The sequence below is a fragment of the Sinohyriopsis cumingii genome, chromosome 3 (genome assembly GCF_028554795.1).
Source record: "Sinohyriopsis cumingii isolate HCF-2022 chromosome 3, ASM2855479v2, whole genome shotgun sequence".
Lineage (NCBI taxonomy): Eukaryota > Metazoa > Mollusca > Bivalvia > Unionida > Unionidae > Sinohyriopsis > Sinohyriopsis cumingii.
In genome coordinates, this window is record NC_142963.1 from 111,503,038 (window position 1) to 111,524,023 (window position 20,986).

Here is a 20,986-nt window from a genome sequence, read left to right on the forward strand (position 1 = left end):
AGCTATAAGAAAGTGGAGTTGAGGAAGAGAGACAGATATTCAGGTTTAGATCAATATTGACCTATGAACATTTCTTCCTGACCTTTGACAAAGGGGGAGGTCTCCCTTAAGATTAAATCCTGTCATCTCTCCTTAAATTATACATGGGAAACAAATTTGGAATTTCTCTTTCTATGCAGAGATATTTAACCAGTGAATGAAGGTGCTGATGGAATAAATGAAATTAGCTGGTAATAATGTTTTCAAATCATTCATGTTGTACAAAACAAATGGAGTTAAATGGAGCCACCATTAAATGACCTAAAATGTAAGATAAAACTCACTGCAACCAACAGTTAGTCTGTTTGAATTCTCATCAATGAGAATTGCATATAAATATATGATAACTATATGTTTATCTGTAGTCTACATACTGAAAATGTTGTTGTAGGTTTTAATGCCATTTTTTCAGCACAAGATAGGCTACACATGGCGGCCGGTATATTAATGGTGGAGGAAGAAACTGGGAAAACCCTGTAAAGAACCACCAACCCACGAGAAGCTACTGGCAAGCTTTCTCACATACCCACACTGGCAGAGCCAGAGACTCAAATCCATGCAGACAGAGGTGAGATGGCAGTGATCCATAATGGTGAGTGCTTTAGACCACTTGGCCACTTGGGGCCCCACTGGAATTGGAATAGAATTGCAATATACATGAAAGGGCACCAACTACCTTCCAAAGATGGAAAGACCATCAAGTTGATATGTGTATCGACATGTATTGAATCACAGGCTGTGTATCATGAACCATATTGATATGCAGCACAGGTGTATCATCTCACCCCAGTGGTTAGCATTTAATTTTGTTTCAGTGAGTCCTAAAACATGTATATCATTTTCCTTGCAAGACAACAGTAACCTAATCTGGTATATTTTCCCCACTAACTCTAATCTATTGAAACCAGGTTTTCCAAAATCATGAAAATAGGTCACAATGATCCAGTTCTGGTATGTGACACTATTTCACCTCAAAACGTACTCTCACGGCAGGCTTGATAACAGATGAAAACGTGAGGGAATTCGAGCCCAGGCATAATTTTTAAGAATATTCATTCAATCTTGCACTAATATGTAATTCTTATGTGTGCTCTTATTCTTTTTGCAAGAAATGGGAAGACTCGTGAGCATGATGTGGTCCTTGTTTTGTTTTGCTGTATTGAATTGCTTGTTCCAGTGGCACTTAACTATCTATACTTGCAAGCAATTACAATGGTGTAATCAAGGCAGTGGTCCTGTGAGTTAGCATTAATTACAATATAATAGTTTCTAAGGAGTTCATGTGAAGTCGAATGGTCAAAATACATGGTGTAGAGATGACGGGTATATAAACCTTATGGGACTGACCATTTAATAACAAAAACTTTAAAGCTTAATTTTGGCAGTGCTGCAAAGACAATAACAAACCTATTCATCAATGATGAACAGAATCATTCAAGCCCATAAGAACTATGTAAGGAATCCATATGAATTCCATATGGATACACTGAAATCCATAAGAGTGGTTCAGCTATAGAATAAAAATGTCCATATGGATATTTCTGTAAAAGTACGTATGGATTCCATATCAAGTCCATATTGAAAATTTTGTATGGGAAGATCCTTTTTTCCAACTGAATCAGCACACAGTCCAGAACAAATATGGTGCCATGAATGCCATGTAGGTATATTTATATTTAGAAATGGAGTTTCTGAATTTGCCCCTTCACACTTTCTAACTTTGTTACAATCTATAGATACAATTGAAGATATACGGTTTTTATATTTGTCTGCATACTTACAATGAAATATGTAATGGTTAAATATTCGCCTTGCTTTTTTTGTATTTTCCAAAAAGTGATGCAAGAAAAATTAAGCAGTAACTTACTGTGCAACACGAATTCCACAACATAGCTTTGTCCCATACAATTCTGACCTTCACAACGGAGGGGAAGGCACTAAATTTTCTATCACATAGCATTTAGACATTAAATTTTGCTTTCATTGAATTCTATATTTTCCTTAATTTCTGTCCCCAATGAATTTACAAAAACAGTCTAATGAAGATGTACTTCCCAGACAGGGATGTCTGCCATTATTATCCCATGACAGGTCACTTTAAGTTTCAAAATAATTTTATGAATAGCAAAAGCATATTGGCAGTTAAAATCTTCCAAAAATATATTTAGAAAGTGCTATCACCGATTGTGTAGTCAAAAGACAAATTGTTATGTACATATTTATGTTTCATGATTCAAAACACATGCTGGTAGGTTTTCATCATGACATGATAACAAATGGTAACTTTCAGAAATTGGGCAGGGATAACAAATTATAACTTCTGGGTGAAGGATCATCATCATCAATCAGCTATTAAAACAAATGGCTGTGAACATGCAACAGTTTGTTTTTCTGGCACAACTGACATCAACACCTACCTGAGGCTGCTTGCAATACATTTCGCCTTCGGCTACAACTCTTATCTACTTGACTGGGTCAAGTTAGCATCTTAAAAGTCACAAACTAGTGTCATTCCATTTACATCTAAAAAAAATCACAGGGTGAAGTCATTTTCTCCTTCTTGAAAAAAGAAAGTGAAGTTTATATTTTTCAGCAACTTAGCCACCCACATTGCCTGGTAGCATGACCCCTGCATGACCTTTTTTGTAAGGGTGTGATACTAACAGAGATGCATATAAGCATTGTTTGATGATTCTACTTATGAACAGAGCTTGAGTAAGATACACAAAACACAAAATGTAACAAACTTCAATGAAGCATGAAATAGAGGTCACAGTGACCTTGATGAGGGTATATACCAGACTGATTAATGTGCATCACATTTCATGATTCAAGGCACAACTAAGGAAAAAACTAGCTTAAATCACTCCTACCTGTTGCCTAGGAAAACGAATTGTTGACATTCAGTGAGGGTGTAGACATGTATATACTGTCAACACTGATACTAAAGCAAATGCTGGGGGTGGTATACAAGCTTATCAATACTACACAGAGTTGAGTTAAAAGCTTGGACAATAAACAAAGTTTCAATTATTAGAAGTTTAGATGATTTAGACAATGTTACCGTGTCACATTAATTTCGTAAATGTACTCTGTTTTGACGAAAGCAATAATTTGGATAACTGGGGTTACATAATCAAGGCTCTACACATGGTAAATTATACTTCTGTAAATATGTAAATAAAAAACAAAGTCAAAGTGTAAATCTGAAACTTACAATTATGGTGGAGGGAGGGATATCTGCCAGCATGTCCTCAATGGTACACACTCCATACTCGATAATATCCCAAGGCTTTCCAGTCATTTTTGCTATAAATATGATGAAAACATGGTTATTAACACTACATGGTACTCCTACATACCACTTGGTTCTGATCACAAGTTTCTAAGTAGTGGTGTTTAGCATGATCCTAAAGTTGTATGATTTAATGTGTGTGTGTTTATTATTTTTAACGTAGCTTTAAAATATTTCAGTCATATTGCTACATTGTCTGCAGTGTGACAGTTTATAGTGAGGTCTAGCACTGGGGTATCATGCTGCAGACATGTAGTATGATGTCCCACCCAGTCACATTATCCTGACACCAGGCCGACCGGTCCAGGCTATAACCTCTTAATGCAGAGTGCCTAATGAGGTAACACTTAGTACCGTTTTTATATGTCTTTGGTATAACTTGGCCAGGGTTTGAACCAATGACTTCCCACTTCTGAGGCTTATGATCTAACCACTGGGCCACTGAAGCAGTCTCTGATTTAATGTGATTTACAGGATGGATTAAAATGAGCAGGATATGGAAATCACATGTGGATAAATTATTGGGAAAGAACAGCATATACAAGTATGTTGCAATTTTGATGAACAGTGCACATTAATACCTATTGTGAAACAAGTCCAATCGATATTTATAGGTTACTGCATTTGTATGGGAAAATATGAACAAGTTTTTTGGATGGAATACTGCACGACCTTGGGAGTGCAGTATATCCCTCCAACAAAACGAGTTCATATTTTCCCATATAAATGCTGTAACCTTTTTAGTATATGCTCATTTCTTTATTTTACCTGAGGTTTTATTATATAAACACAATACACTACAAGAAACAACGTAAATAAATGTATGCCGCATTCCAAACTAAATACACAAGCGCATATTCATCATTACACAAATCAACAATATTACTGCACACATAACTCCGCCCAGATAAATTTGAACTTAGTCACGTGCTCGACATAACTTTTGAAAAAAAATTGCTTGTCAAGTTAAAATTGAAATTTGGAGTCATGTTGTGAATGAATGTGCATTGAAACAACTTTTCCATTTGATCTGGAATGAATAGATTTTGGTATTTTTCTAGATTCTAGGAAATTTTGTGATTATGGACTGGATTTGTATGTGACAATTCCACATGAAATACATGAGATTGAAGAAGCTAGGGAGAAGCGTGTTGACATCTGCAGACGTGTTTCTGTTTCTATCATTGAATGTTTGAAATCACAATGTGGGAAAAATATAAAGTCTTTCAATTGCAATTATCAAAAAGATGCTATGGAATTTAATGCTTATTTAATTTTGAGTGCAGTAAGGAGGATGCAGTTGCACTTATCATCGAAATTACAGCACAATTTTGAAATGTGTAATCCAGATTGAAAACCTATGACATGGCTCATGTAATTCAGATTTGCAGAATTAAGAAAATACATTTTGAGGAAATTCAGGATGTAAAACTAAGTATATTTTATTTTGCCATTCTTATCACCAGCTAAAGGAGTGAGTATATGACTTGTCACTGGTATGTTATTTGTAAGGACCTTATCTTGCGTCCATTATATACTGTAGCTAGCCTAAATCCGTAACATTGTATCAATGCGGAATATGCCAAAGCAGCTGGTATGTGGCAGTCCACGAAACATCTGTTTTAGTTCATTCAGAAACAAATTTAAACAACCACAATGTAAAGAGCCTCTTATGCGAGTGTACATGATTTGTGTATAAATCAAAAGTGCTGGCATCTGCGTCCATTGTTTGTTTGCAATAGAAAGTAGTTCCTTAATGCACGTGAATGCTATATGTGTATTGTCGCACGGATTCAATATCAGGTAATACTGCATGATTCTGACAATATTAAGTTAACGGGAAAAAATGAGCATATAATAAAACCACATACTGTTCAGGATTGTATATTTATTAGCTGTTGTGAAACAAGTCCAATCTGAATACCCACATACTGTTCATGATTGTATATTTAATAGCTGTTGTGAAACAAGTCCAATCTGAATACCCACATACTGTTCATGATTGTATATTTAATAGCTGTTGTGAAACAAGTCCAATCTGAATATCCACATACTGTTCAGGATTGTATATTTAATAGCTGTTGTGAAACAAGTCCAATCTGAATACCCACATACTGTTCATGATTGTATATTTATTAGCTGTTGTGAAACAAGTCCAATATGAATACCCACATACTGTTCATGATTGTATATTTATTAGCTGTTGTGAAACAAGTCCAATCTGAATACCCACATACTGTTCATGATTGTATATTTATTAGCTGTTGTGAAACAAGTCCAATCTGAATACCCACATACTGTTCATGATTGTATATTTATTAGCTGTTGTGAAACAAGACCAATCTGAATACCCACATACTGTTCATGATTGTATATTTAATAGCTGTTGTGAAACAAGTCCAATCTGAATACCCACATACTGTTCATGATTGTATATTTATTAGCTGTTGTGAAACAAGTCCAATCTGAATATCCACATACTGTTCAGGATTGTATATTTAATTATTTATGGGAGTAACAAGCTCAGTAAATCTGTATGCCAGATGAACTTGTCAATACTATTTAGATGTCAGTCACATTCAGATGTAAAAGTAAAATTAAGATCTTTTATGACACAAGCCTTTACATCAAGCAAACTAAAAACTAGTTAAAAAATACAGCTTTTAGGACAGTAACAATCTCAGCAAATCAGATCACAGATTATAACAATTCTTCTGAGATCTAAGCCATCAAATGAAGTTGATCGAAATGAGTTTGGAAAATACAGCTTCTAAAGTGATATAAAGTTCAGTCAATCTGATGCCACATCACCTAATCAATGTGTGAATGAGGTGTATATTTATACATGTCAAATATGTTGATAATTTAAGCCTATATGCCAAGTTTGATCACAATTCATCCCAAAATGCGGTCTCTAGTATGAGAAGCTCAGTCACTCGAATATAAGACCTGCTGATCAACATAGCTCAAATAAATCTAAGATCTTGATGATCTACACATACATACCAAGTTTAATCAGATTGATCATAAATCTGGCATCTAAAGTGGTCACAAGTAATTGTTGACAGATGCACGATGGCTGATACAGGTCCAAGCCATGAGCTTGCTTGGCCTTTGACAGGGTGAGCTAAAAGTGAAACTGATATAGAATTTGGTTCAAATGTATGAGTGACGTGAGCATTATGCCAATTCAGTTAATGCAGTTTCATTTTAACGCAATTCAGAATGAAGAAATAACATTCAATTTGCACCCTGTTCTCATTTATATGCTATTACTGACACCATGTGCTGTGACTGATATGCAGCTCACATACATATTACCTGGATTAATTTGTTTGAAAATTATGCATAATTTATCATTACTTGAAAACTTGGAGATATAATTTGCCCAAGAATTTCCTTATTTCACTAGTATTTAATGGAAAAATTACTTTCGAAATATGCCAATTTTGATTTATGCTGTTGTTGTTGTTGTTGTTGTTGTCAGGTTTAACACCATTTTTCAGAACATGATAGGCTATGTTTGGCGGTCAGTACTAATGGTGGAGGAAGAACCCAGGAAAACCCTGGGTAGAACCACCGACCCACGAGAAGCTACTGGCAAGCTTTCTCACATACCCACATTAGCCGAGTCCTAGACTTGAACCCACGCAGACAGAGGGAGATGGCAGTGATCCGTAATGGAGAGTGCTTTAGACCACTTGGCCACTCAGGGCCCCTTGATTTATGCCAAAACCTCAGGAATGCATCTGTGGCATCGCCTTTATAAGATAAATAAATTATGTGCTTTAATTTTCATAATGCTTTCCCTCTAAACTGGAAGTTATTGGGATTACAAGTTTATCTGGCACTGTAAACTGAGCATAACTGGACAGGGTTCCCCTCCTTCTCCCCCCTAATTAACTGAGCTGAAACATTTTTCACATGTATGGTACTGTATTTATAAATAAAAGTAGTAAGTAAAATCTTCATTACACTTACAAACAGCCTCAGGTAGACTAGACAAATCGATCTGTCTTCCATTGATGGTTTTTAAAAGACGGAGAACATCTGTGGTAAATCTACGGACCTGTGCTCTGTGAGTCAGCATTAAAACTTTCCTATCCCCAGTTCCAAGAATCTGCAATTGTATCACAGGAATTTTAATTTGCCTTTCTGAGATATGCATGAAAGTACAGTATGTCATGATTTTGCATTTTACAAGTCAGATTAAATTTCACACAATCTTGTAACAATTTTATGATGACAAAAGACTACAGCTAACATATTTCATGAACTGTTATATGTATTTAACCTTAATGAACACAATACTCATACAGTTATACTTTTGAGCTTTAAATTTTTTTCTAGAAATTGATGGGGTATAACTCGTTTGTTTAACAGAGCTAAACTCTCTACAGCTAAAATTTCTACTATTGGGAGATTTCAAGCAAGTTGTTGTTGTTGTAGGGTTTAACACATTTTTCAGCACATGATAGGCTATACATGGCAGCCAGTATTAATCGTGGAGGAAGAACCCAGGAAAATCCCAGGAAATGACCACCAACCCATGAGAAGCTACTGGCAAGCTCTCTCACATACCCACATTGGTCGAATCCGAAACTAGAACCCACACAAAGGTGAGATGGCAATGATCCGTAACAGAGCGCTTTAGACCACTCAGCCTCTCGGGGCCCCTTCCAACAATTGATACACAATTTAATAAACAAATTTTCATCATTACTTGTGTTAATTTCTGAGTTTATTTTGCATTTATCAATTCTATAAAGATTATATGATTTTTGAAATATTATTTTCAAATATCAGACCATAGGAAAATAATCCATCTTTAAAAATTGTGTTGAATGCAGACAAGTGGTTTCACACACTTAACATATTGTTCTAAGCCTACTGTCTGATTTCAGGATTTAAACAAAATATTTTTAAAAAGTGTCCATTGCAAGCAAGTTGAAACATTTTGAATGTCATTTTTTTAATGCATATAAACTTCGTGAATGCATTGACACTGATGTTGAGATGAAAGCAACTATACTCTGACTGCCTGTGATTATGTCCTTCACTCATACCAAACAAATCAACATCTGAGTTTTGTTTTAATCCTGTAATGTGTTGTAATTGAACTCACTTAGCGTCTTATATGCTTTTCATTTATAACTGACAAGTCCACTATTGCAATTCGATAAATTAGTGTCTGATATGCATTTCATTTCTAAATGGCAAGTCAATTATTGCAAATCGATAAATTAGTGTCTGATATGCTTTTTGTTTATATGACAACTATTGCAGACTCAATAAATTAGTGTGCAATATGCTTTTCGTTTTTAAGCCAAGTCAACTATTGCAAATCGATAGTCATTTCTGAGATGCAGAAAAACTGGTTAGAGATTGGTGGAAACAGCAAGAAACTCTAAAATTTGCCGAGAGATCATTGTGCCATGGGAACTTCTTATAATGAGTTGGACTTGCAAGATAACAAATAATTTTGCCTCACCAAACCACAGCAATAATATACTACTTGTTACTACTACATCACAGACTTTTCAAGCTGAAGGGAGGCTGAAGGCCTAATGATTAGCGAACAAACTGTCTCCTTAAACCCTCTAATGAAAAGTTGAGGATGGTTTGACAGCTTGCTGGAGTTACACAACTGGGTTTATTGCATCAATGCCTATGCTCTGGTGTGATACAGAATGAAGGTAGAATGAACAAAAGGATTGAGTCAGTCGGAATTTGACTTGCAGGACATCATTCATAAAACAATGATTAACAAATGACCATGATGCAGCAACAACTATAACCCATGGACTTTCATTTATTGTGAAGGAAAGGTCTCTGTGTGATATTGATAAACTCTTCTAACAGAAAAATTCATCTTGAAGTGATGGTTTCTGAGATAACAATGGTATCTTTGAGAGGGAGAATGACATGTTTCTTATTTCTTTTCCATTTTAATTTCATGGCAGATGGAGGAAGGTGGAGGAACTGTACATGACACACCCCTCTGTAAATAAGCATGAAATAACCTGAATAATTCCCACAGCAAATTTTATTTACAGTAAAGTGGTTAAAATTGTGCTCCATAAATGCTTAAAGTGAAGGAGTTTCTAGGGGCATTACCTCCTGGGCACCCTATAGGATTCTGTCCCAGAGATAGATGATGGCAATGTGTAGATAAGCCTTGGATGGAGGCCTATGGAGACTGGCTGGTTTTTCAGCATTTCAGACTGAAGCCAAGTGCTCTTCTTGAATACATTTTTTAATAGGGAAAGATGAATAATGAGGCAAACCATTGCCCCATTCTTTACAAAAAGAAATAACCTGGTATAGAATCCCAGATTTGTAATGTTTACCAGCCTCTCTACTGCTCCCTTCTTTACAAGGATGTAAACCTTTCCCTTAATGGTTCTAATTTGGTCTGGTGAAACCAAATGGGGTCCCTGACAGAGGTAAGTGGCCCAGAAGCCAATCTAATAACCCTTTCTTATTGTAAAAAGGTTTCACATTGTCCATTTGGTTCAACCACGTCTCTGAAAAAAAGGCTTTGTCTGGCACCTACTAGACAATGGGAAGAGGTACATTTGGCAGGAGAGGACATGACTCCCTAGGGATGACTGTCTCCATGATTCGAGAATTCTAGATACCCTATTTATGTTTAGCACACTCGGAATAAGAATATTTCTTCTTCAACTAGTACTCATTGCCGTTGGCAGTACCCAATGCCTGGTGCTTAGATCTACATTCACTGCCTAGTGCCTAATCCAGTGCCCTGGTCCCAATGTATTATGTCTGGTGCCCTGTGGTTATATGGTCAATTAATGGTCAAATGATGAACTCATTAAGTCCCAATTAAGGGAACTTCCCCATTAAGTAGACTGCCTTCTTGTCCTGTCCAACCTGTGTGCAGTATTACTCTAGCAAACTGAAGATGAAAGCATTCTTGTCATGCCAGAAATATAGAACTCGTTCAAGGATGCTTTTATACACCAGGAAGTGTTACTGATCCATCTTGGGATCACAGAGGATCCACTGAGAAAAAAAGGAGGAGGCAGCCATCTTCTTCCTGCCAATATAGGAAATGCAAGCTGCTTTCTGCTGGCCCTCCTCTATTTGCATGGAATATAAAGGTCATTAATCCTCTATTTGCATGGAATAGAAAGGTCATTAATCCTCTATTTGCATGGAATATAAAGGTCATTAATCCACTATTTGCATGGAATAGAAAGGTCATTAATCCACTATTTGCTTGGAATAGAAAGGTCATTAATCCATGCTAGTGCACTTAGCACACCAAGCATGTGGAGAAAAGTGTCCCAAGCAGCGTTTTCTTCCTTACTCCCAAGTCTTTGCTCCAAGTGCAAGCAATGCGCAAAAAGGTAGGTCAAGATATGGACTATAAAACTAAAACTATTGTGTGGAAACCATTTTCTTTAATTAGTCAGTGACATAGACCTTTGACCTTGTGATGCTAAAATTGTTAGGGTTCTTCCTTACCCAAAGTGCAGGTCATCCACAGTTTCATAACTGTAGATGGTAAAGAAATTTGGGCTATTGAGTATAAACAAAATTGGTAACAGACAGATGGAAAGAAAGCATAAAATAAATTGTCCCACCTTATGTCAGTGTACAAAAATCAATTGGACTCTACACAAGAAACCAGTTTAAACCAATGTTGTGGCTCTATGGTCATATACTAAGGAACAGAAAGAAGCATAACCAACAAGTTTTTTAAACTTAACAAATAATGTAATTATCGAACTTATAAATTAAAAAGTGAGAGGAACTTGTAGTATTTTGCTATGAATCCAAAATAATTCTGAAAAAGTTCTATTAAAGTCCAAAAGAATGAAAAGTTCAGCTCAAGTTTCAGAAATGGTCTGCCAAGAATCATGACACCAAAATGGCAATGTCCATAACTCTTTTAAATAATTCACAATTGTTCTAAAATAATTTTATAGTCCAATGAGCACTTTCTATTTCCTCTAAACAATCCAAACAAATATTCTTCCTCTCAAATAATATCTAAATACAACATAAAATACATCTGCATACTTGAAGTTGGAACAACAAATAACTATTCATGTGACTGAACCCATCCAATGGAAATTAACTTAATTCTTGTAAGATACAATCTGACTGATCTGTCCAGTGGGAAAAAGACTGGATCTTGTAAACATATTTACTAATATCGTTGTTGTTGTTGTAGGGTTTAACGCCATTTTTCAGCACAAGATAGGCTATACATGGCGGCCAGGATAATTGGTGGAGGAAGAACCCTGGAAAACCCCGGAAAGAACCACCGACCCACGAGAAGCTACTGGCAGGCTTTCTCACGTACCAACATTAGCCAAGGCTGAGACTCGAACTCACGCAGACAGAGGTGAGATGGCAGTGATCCGTAACGGCAAGCGCTTTAGACCACTCGGCCACTCGGGGCCCCTAACATAGATATACATAAAACCACTGATGGCATGCTTATGACATGAATCTGTAAAATGACAAATGAAATTTCTTGGAGACCAATGATCAAATGAAAGTATTTGTCATGGTCATCAAGGTTTTACCAAATGTAGCTGCAGGACTAATGTTAAAATGTGTTGTAATGGTAACAGGTGCTGGTTTACAATGTCTGACTATGCACCTGTCATTCAAATATTAAATTAAAATTAATTGAGATGAGTATCCATCACTGAATAGATTTTTCATTGACATTTTAACTGCCCTTTACCTTGTACAGTAAATATAGCCACCATTGATTACATGGTTACATCATGTTACCTTTGTATGTTTAGTACTGTATATTAATTTTTATCATAAAGATCTAATGAATATCTAAATAACTTTATTCCATTTATTCTTTCACAATCTAGTCAGTCTGTAAAATACCTAAAAACACCTATCTTTGCTAGCCAAAGCTCTGATGTGTTAACACTATCTACACCTTGTCATTGTTATGCTTCAGGTCTGAATTCTATTTGATGTGACGGCAACCCAATGCATCCAATCAAAAACACTGTTCCTAAATCAATGATACAAGGGGAATAAACAACTGGAATGGACTAATAAATAAGCAATTTTTCACTGCTGGTCTGTGTTGTTACAAATACATCGTTTCCCTCAAGTTAAACCAGTGCTGGCTTCTCTCTGGTAGGTAGTCATACTTTCAATGTTAAACTTACAAAGTATCCTTTTGAAGTCAAATGCCTCCACCATTTTTGGCTGATGAACAAAGTAATGCACCACTGTTACATGCTATTGGTTAATTGGCATTATATACTAAGGGAGAAAACTCATGAAATTCAATTGATGTCACTAGGACAAAGCTCTGAAATATCTGTATGATCTGCCAAGGTGTAGATAAGGTTAACACATTGGAACCCTGGCTAGTGAAGATGAAAAACACCAGACATTCTAAAAACTGCCAAGGTGTAGATAGGGTTAACACATTGGAACCCTGGCTAGCGAAGATGAAAAACACCAGGCATTCTAAAAATTGCCAAGGTGTAGATAGGGATAACACATTGGAACCCTGGCTAGCGAAGATGAAAAACACCAGTCATTCTAAAAACTGCTAAAATTTTGCAGCCACTTTACAAAATGCAAACATTTTTTTATTTTCTTGCAACATAGGCCACTGTGACTTTGCTGTGGTATCAGTAGTACTGTCCAAGGCAAATACACCAATTAAGTTTTATGACTATTCATTCAATAAGGCTGGAGAGACAAAGCTAAATGCAAAAACCTGATCACTTGACCATGAAGATAACTCACTATGACCTACCTTTGTCTACTTTGAGTAGTACCACTGAAGATGGATACACTCATCAAGTTTCATCATTATATTTACTTTGCAAGATGAAGAGACACTACAAGTTTCCTGTAGTCACAACAGTCCTAGAGAAGCTTAGCAAAATGTGAATAGTCCCTTGAAGGGACTGTAACTCTACTGACTGGAAATAATTTTCAAGAATTCAATTAAAGATCACTTCTTCCTTTTAACTGTTGATTGCTGAATCCAACTCTGATATTCTTAGTGATAATAAGATTTTTAAATTTGCTGTTGTGATGGACATTTTGTACCTCAGATTGGCACAATTTTCATTTAGGACCAAAGAGACATCAAAATGAGTCTTTAAGTTAAAGTACCATTCTGAAAAGACTATCCATTCAGGAGCAGTGATAACACAATTATGAAGATGTCCATTGTGATGAGTATAATGGATGTACATGTGGCATCATTTTCATTTAGGACCAACTAGACATTGCAAGAAATCTTTTAGCGAAAAACCCATGTCAATATGACTTTCCATTTTCAAGATGGCCACTGTTGCAGCAATACTGGACTTCAGATGGATTCCACTTTTATTTAGGTCCAACAAGAAATCATACAAACTGTTTTAGTGTAAAATTCCATGCTGATATAACTATCCATATAGGTGGAGTAGGGACAGATTTTCAAGAAGGCCATTGTGGTGGTCATTTTGTAATTCTGAGCAGCACCAGTTTTATTTAGAACCATCTCAACTACAGGATGAATTTGTGTGTTAAGTTTCATGACAAATCCTCTGAGTACATTAGGAAGAGAAAAAATAACAAACTTGCGCTAACAGAAGGACAAACAATGGACAATAAGCTATTCCATAAGCTCTCATGATCTATGACTAGCAGAGCTAAAATGAATGTCATTACTGGTGAATAAAATGTGGGTCACTGACCTACTTTTTCCTGTGACAAGTAGTACTCACCATCAAGTTTTGTGTCTATTCATACAGTTGTATTATAGTGAGATAAATGAAAAAAGTTAACAATGAAGCATATAACGCTGTTAGAAAAGTGACCCCTTTGTCCCACCTATGAATGCTATATGAACATAATTTTATTTGGTGCTTAGTTTTAATTCAGCACTGAGTGGGCTTATGTCATTTGTTTAAAAGATCTGAACCTCTGTTTCACAGGCCTGAACAAAAAGATTCGTTATCTACCTGAAGAACATGTGGGATGGCTTCAAACAGTTCCATCAGTTTATTGTAACCATAATCGGCCACACGACACTGTCGCCCAAAGTGGTGGTGGTAGGTGGGTATAAACCTGCTGACAGGCATACGGCACTGGGGGGCATGTCTCAGTAGGTCCACCATTTCTCGACTCAGCTGATTCAGTTGCTGGTTTAACAAGGGGGTGGCACATGACCGTCCAAACTCTGCTTATAAAATAATAAAAGACTGGTATATACAGACATGCAAGAAGTCAGATAGAATACTTTTTGTCTTATTTCATCAACCCATGACACATATCATTCTTATATTATGATCGGCATTGTTTAAACTTGGAGTGGGGGAAAGTTGATGGAAGATGTTTATGTCTAAATTCAAATGGTGGCATATTTAAGAGTACTAAATGTTGGGACACCCTATAATATTTCTTAATGTGTGCCTGTGTGTGATTTGGATTTTTAACATAGCTTTAATGATATTTCACTCATATTGCTACAATGTCTGCAGTGTGACAGTTTATAGTGATGTCAAGCACTGGGGCATCATGCCACAGACATGTAGCATTATGTCCCACCAGGTCATATTATCCTGACACCAGGCCAACCATTTCTAACACTAACCTGTTGAGTGTCTAGTGAGGCAGCTATTAGTACAATTTTTATACATCTTTGGTATGACTTGGCCAGGGTTTGAACCCGTGACCTCTTGCATCTGAGGCTGACACTCTAACCACTGGGCCACTGGAGCAGTCTCTGATTTAATGTGATTTACAGGATGGATTAAAATGAGCAGGATATGGAAATTATGTGTGGATCATAAATTATTGGGAAAGAACAGCATATACAAGTATATTGCAATTTTGAACAGTGCACAGTCATTTTTTAATGCATTTATCGGGTAATTTTACTTGGGTCATACCTACTTGCTATTATAACTTTGCTATCTATTTTCCTGGTGCTTATTCCCAGTCCAAGATGAAAACTGCCTCATCCAGTTAGTAATTGGCAGTCTATACAAAATAATATGGTCCCAGTCTATATCCTAGTCACTTTTCATTATTTGGAACATCATTTACCTTTGACTTGGACTGAGACTCAAGGACATCAGAATTGGGAAAGAGAAGGCAATCCAGGATAGCAGGTAAAGTACTAGTTTTAAATTAGTTAAAATCTAAATCAGGTTTACCTCCAAAATGTACATTTAAAATGAAACAAAACATCACCTGCTATTATTATTTTGCTGAATTTGTCGGCTGTGAGGGAGGCAGATGGTCTAAAAAATAGCTGTCATGCAAACATACCATTTCTTCTTAGCTGGATGCTATTGCGGACTGGAAGATGATTTGATAACTGAACAACTGGGCTTTATGCATAGATGCCATCACTCCGGTGAACCATCAAATGAAGCCGAATGAGAAGAAAGTAAAATGTGGATGCCAAGATGTGACTTATGACATCTTCCAAAGAGGAATGAATTAAAGAAGCCCCAAGATGTAGCAACATCCCTAACCTCATGGACTTTGATTCTCTTGAAGGAAAGAATTCTCTCTTAGTATGACTAACAGGCTCTATTACACCCAAAATAATCCACCTACATATGGTGACTGCCAGAAAAACAGGTTGGCACACAAAACAGATTCATAGTTGCCACTGAAATGAAGGCAATTCTTTTCCACTGATAAGGCATAAACATCACTCCTTCTCCTAGAAGATCCATAATAAGAAGGAAAAGTATTTGTATGTATGGTTCTTGAAAAAAGCCTCACTCAAAGGTTCATACAAAGTTTTGGATAAAACCCAAAGGATACAAGAACAGTTCCACCAAGGCATTCATAGATAAGAAATTGACCTCTGAGTTCAAAATACCTAACAAGCTCTAACAGATGAGGGTTCAACACAAAAGTGTAATCCACTTTAAACTTAATTGTATCAAAATGGGTCGCTCTATAGACCATAATGGTGGAAACTGAACAACCTTTTTCTTCCAAAAGAGAAGGAAATTCCCAAAAATGGTTAAAAAGGGCTGATAAGGCCAGTGCCCTGCCTTCTGCATCAATCAATTATAAATGACTCTAGATGGCATCATCAACCTTGGAGGTCAGCTGCGTCCTAGCCCAACTGGTGCCATCTGCAACCCTGCTAAACTAGTTATGGTGGATAGATCATGTGATACAATACATGGAGGTAGAGATTTGTGATGAAGACATTCTCTGTGCTGTAACAGGAGACCCATCTTTGGTGGTAACTCTCTGAAGTCCACTATAGTGAAAGTCACATGGGTCCTGCATGTTCATTTACTCATTTTAAATAAAGATAGATTGTTCTTTTAAACTTTAACACAAGTCTACTAAATCCTGATTATTCAATGCTTTGCACCTTAACTGTCATCAAGAAAGTTCCAAATGAAAACTATCTTTAGTCTTTTACCATGATGGCCATGTACTAAACTTCGGTCAAGAAAAGAAAATGCCGAGTGGAATCATCACAATATGGGGTAGTATGAATTTGTTTATCAATAAGTGTAGCTTTCACTGTGACATCACAGCACATGACATTCAATCCAGATTGTACTCCAGTACCTTTAGGTTCATTTCGTCCAAATATGTCTACATAATTTAACACTGATTTTGCCGTATGCACTTCTTGGGGCATCTAAATAATGACCTTCCAAAGGAATGTCTATTCACAAGAATAAAAATGAAGTGAATTCTTGCCACTTAATAAAGGTATATTAAATCAAATTCTAACAAATGGCACCCATTACTGAAATAGTCTGTGCTGAAAGCTTACATGACCTCTGTGAATTGTACACCAGCAGGGGCAGAAGCTTCCTGTACCATTTAGTGCCACTAGAGGGCTATCAGGAAGAGATGTGATGACAAGGTCCTGACTTGGAAGGATTTAAGGGACTATTCGAAATGACAGTAAATGTACAGTCAAACTAACTTCCGATTGATTCCATTAACTACTAATGCACTCTGATTTGGTACTGGGGTAGTAGTTTGTTCAACCTCATTTTGAACAGTCTACAACTGGCCTCCCCTACAACCATGTGGACTATTCTTGAGGACTGTATCATCACTGCCTCAACACCTTTCTGACAGGATACTCCTACTGCATGGAATGTATTGGACAGTGATAATAATTCTCTCAGATGCCATCAATCAAAGGAGGTTCCAGTCTTCTAAGCAAATAAGGGACATGATTGTCCCCTTATCTGACATATGCCACAAGCAATGTCTTGTCTTTGATGACCATAATGCAAGTGCATCTTACCGGGCTGACACATTGACCCTGTTGACCTATACAGACAGCCCACATTTTTAGGCTGTCAGTATGAAGGAAGAATCCTGCCTGACCACAATCCTTGATGGACAACACAACTGCCTCCAGATGAGCACCCCATCCTGAACATAACACAAGGCATCAGTGTACAAAGTATGGAGGTTTGGTGTGTGTGGTGGATTTGAAATTCTTACTGCAAAGAAACCTGTCCTGATTCCTCGACCAGCTGAGAGGATGACAAACTTTGGATTCCAATTTGACAAGCAAAACAATCTTTGTGCCTGAATACTGCAAATTCATTTTTTTTCATATACAACCAGAATCTGGATTTTGTTTACAATGATCATATTTTTATAATTATTACTATCATTCCAAAAGTCAGTAATTTAAGTGTCATTTCAGTAACACTAATATAGTCTCAAATCACAATGGTTGGCAGGTCTGCTGTTGGCTGGTGTTGATACAACGGCTCATAGTTCATTTTATGCTCCCCCACCACCTGACATCAAACACTTAAGACTGGTCTTAAACCCTTAAATCTTGAGCTTGAATTCCGAAAGTTTGGCTACAAGAGTCTTATAGCTACAAGATCAAGATACATACAGTATATACCTGCCTATAAGACCAGTCCAACTGCAAACTGCACAGACCCAAATCTGCCATCATACAATGCTATGGCAGTTTTGTTTCTGTGCAGTTTGTTAGCAGTAATCAGTAGAGCAAACAAGACAGATCCTGATCTGCAGGTGAATTAAACTAAGGCAGATCAGGATCTATGTTGTTTGCAGTTTTAATTGATTTATGAGCAAGTATCTATACTGTATCACTGTACTTGGTCTTATAGCTAACTTTGAATTCCCTATGTGCTACATCACAGCATCATTTTGTCATGTATGCACAGTTCTCTGTTACATACAACACTCAGAACTTCCTGATGAATGTCCTATTTTTTCACATTTTTCCAGTTTCATTTGAACTGGACACCCTCTTGCTGTGTCAGCAAATATTAAGTCTGCATCTGGAACCACTTCACAATCTCTGAAAATGAAAGAATTGCTCTTTCATGAAATTTGGTTTCTCTAGAATTAAAACTTTTTGATGGACTGATGTTCCAGACAAATGTGTGGTATGACAATGCCTTAAAGTGTACATGTTTTATTGTTATACTTTCTGGGTATAATTATGAAACAGTCCTTATTACTAATTGACAATGTGCTGTTGTTAAAACTCACCAATGGTGGTGGGTAGTTTGTTCTCAGCCCAGCGTACCTTCTTGACACCAGTACTGGAGACCTCAATCTGGATTCCAGGGACACAGCTGATGAGGTGCTCCAGTGGCACCCCTGACTCACACTCAAACAGGGGACACACCTCGGCTCTGTAACATGCTGGGAAGCTGACAAAACAGATGAAGCACTGCTTTGGAATGAAAAATCAATGTTCTTTATCAAACATTTGTAGTACTTGTTTCTTTGACTCAATAAATTAAATTACTTCCCTTACAATTAATTTAAATCCAATTAAAGCAGCAGGTGCTAACATAAATCTGATATATTGTGTGCATAAAAGCATCTACTTAATACATGAACTATCTAATGTTGATTATCTGGTACAAAATTAATGAGAGAAAATACATAGATAAGCACATCTATCCATATATTATTCTCTCACTTTTGTTGTTGACAAAACAGTAAAAGCTGTACATGTACATATAAAAAAGTAATATTTTCATATATTTATTCAACAGGTCCCATACGTCATCATGGAATTCTACTGCAAGAGTTCAACTGTTGTCTATTTCATAATTTTTCTTTAAACTGGATTAGACTAAGCCAGAGGTCTCAACAAGTAACCATTGGCAATATTAACTCAGACTGGTAATATTTATCAGGGGTCATGCTAACAGGTCACTTAAAATACTGTATTTACTGTATATGTTGGAACACCATATTTGTTGGGACAGCATATAAATAATGTTTAAAGTAATTTTTTGTGTGCACTATGTTCTGGGACATCATTTTCATCGAGTCATAAGCTGTGGAACACCTTTTAAATCATTCGAAAATTACATGTCAGAAAATGCACTCCAAGTGAAATTTTATTTTAAAAAATATAATACTGTTTACTGGAGATAAACTCTTTAATCCTATCAAAACAACCATTCTCTTGCACATGTATGATCCATTCTTTCGGTGCATGAATATTTTTATAGCTTTCTCATGCTGGGAAATATATTGTGACTTAAAAGAATTCTTTCTCTTAACTGCTGATTGCCTTTTCATTATTATTACTTAAATAACATTTATTGTGCTTTGGACTTTTTGGTTGAGTTAACAGCGTCTTTCCTTGTGATAACCTGCCTTGCAAACAATCCACTGGTTTTATTCCATCTGTAAATCAGCAAATGCTCAGGTAAGTCATTAAATGTAGCAAAAGTACCTATTTCATTTTAAATGCTTCATGTGAAATGAATTAGACACTTTTAGCTACATTTAATTATGCTGAAAAGCAAATGTTCTGAGTTTAAAATAGGATAAACTTCAACTGCCCTTTCAAGTTAAAGGACACAATCTACCTACTTGTCCATGGAAAAGTAACCTTGAAAACGTTGCTTGTCCATCAGAACAAATATCAGCCTCATTACATACATGGGAATAATGTTTCCATGATCACATTATATGCATGGGGATAATAACAAAACTTTCATGATCACATTAGATAAATGAGGATGATAAAAAGGGCTCTATGATCACATTACCACATTATATATATGGCAATGATAACTAGGTTTCCATGCCCACATTATGACATTACATACAATTACATACATAGGGATGATAACAATAAGGTTTCCATGATCAAATTACATACATGGGGATAATAACAAGGTTTCCATGACCACATTACATACATGGGAATAATAACAAGGTTTCCATGCCCTGTAAGATTACCACACTATGTACATGGGGATAATAATAAGGTTTCCATGACTACACTACATACATGGGGATGATAACAAGATTTCTATGATGATTACATATGTGGAGATAACAATGGCTCCATGCCCACATTACCACATTACATACATGGGGATAATAAGTTTTCCAAAAACACATTACATGCAGGGGGACAACAATAAGGTTTCCATGCCCACATTACCACATTACATACATGGAATGATAACAAGGGCTCCATGATCAAATTACATGCATGGGAATAATAACAAGGGCTCCATGATCAAATTACACACAGAGTGGTTAATAACAAAGCCTCCATGATCAAATTACATACAGGGTGGTTATGTTGTTGTTGTTGTTGAAGGGTTTAATGCCATTTTTCAGCACATGATATGCTATACATGACGACCAGTATTAATG

At 36.4% G+C, this 20,986-nt stretch overlaps 1 protein-coding gene across 2 annotated transcripts in view; it reads right to left on the reverse strand.

The window, feature by feature from the left end:
• The window catches only part of LOC149803584 (meiosis regulator and mRNA stability factor 1-like), a 101,833-nt gene that overhangs the window by 48,025 nt on the left and 32,822 nt on the right, over positions 1-20,986 (reverse strand). The window contains exons 7-10 of one of the 2 annotated variants that reach the window (XM_089953333.1): positions 18,842-19,005; positions 14,314-14,531; positions 7,316-7,454; positions 3,257-3,348 (exon numbers count right to left, since the gene is read on the reverse strand). In XM_089953333.1, coding sequence (XP_089809459.1) covers positions 3,257-3,348; positions 7,316-7,454; positions 14,314-14,531; positions 18,842-19,005 — 613 coding nt within the window. Of the gene's footprint in view, positions 1-3,256; positions 3,349-7,315; positions 7,455-14,313; positions 14,535-18,841; positions 19,006-20,986 lie in introns of both variants that reach the window. The other variant, XM_089953332.1, reaches the window with a different exon arrangement.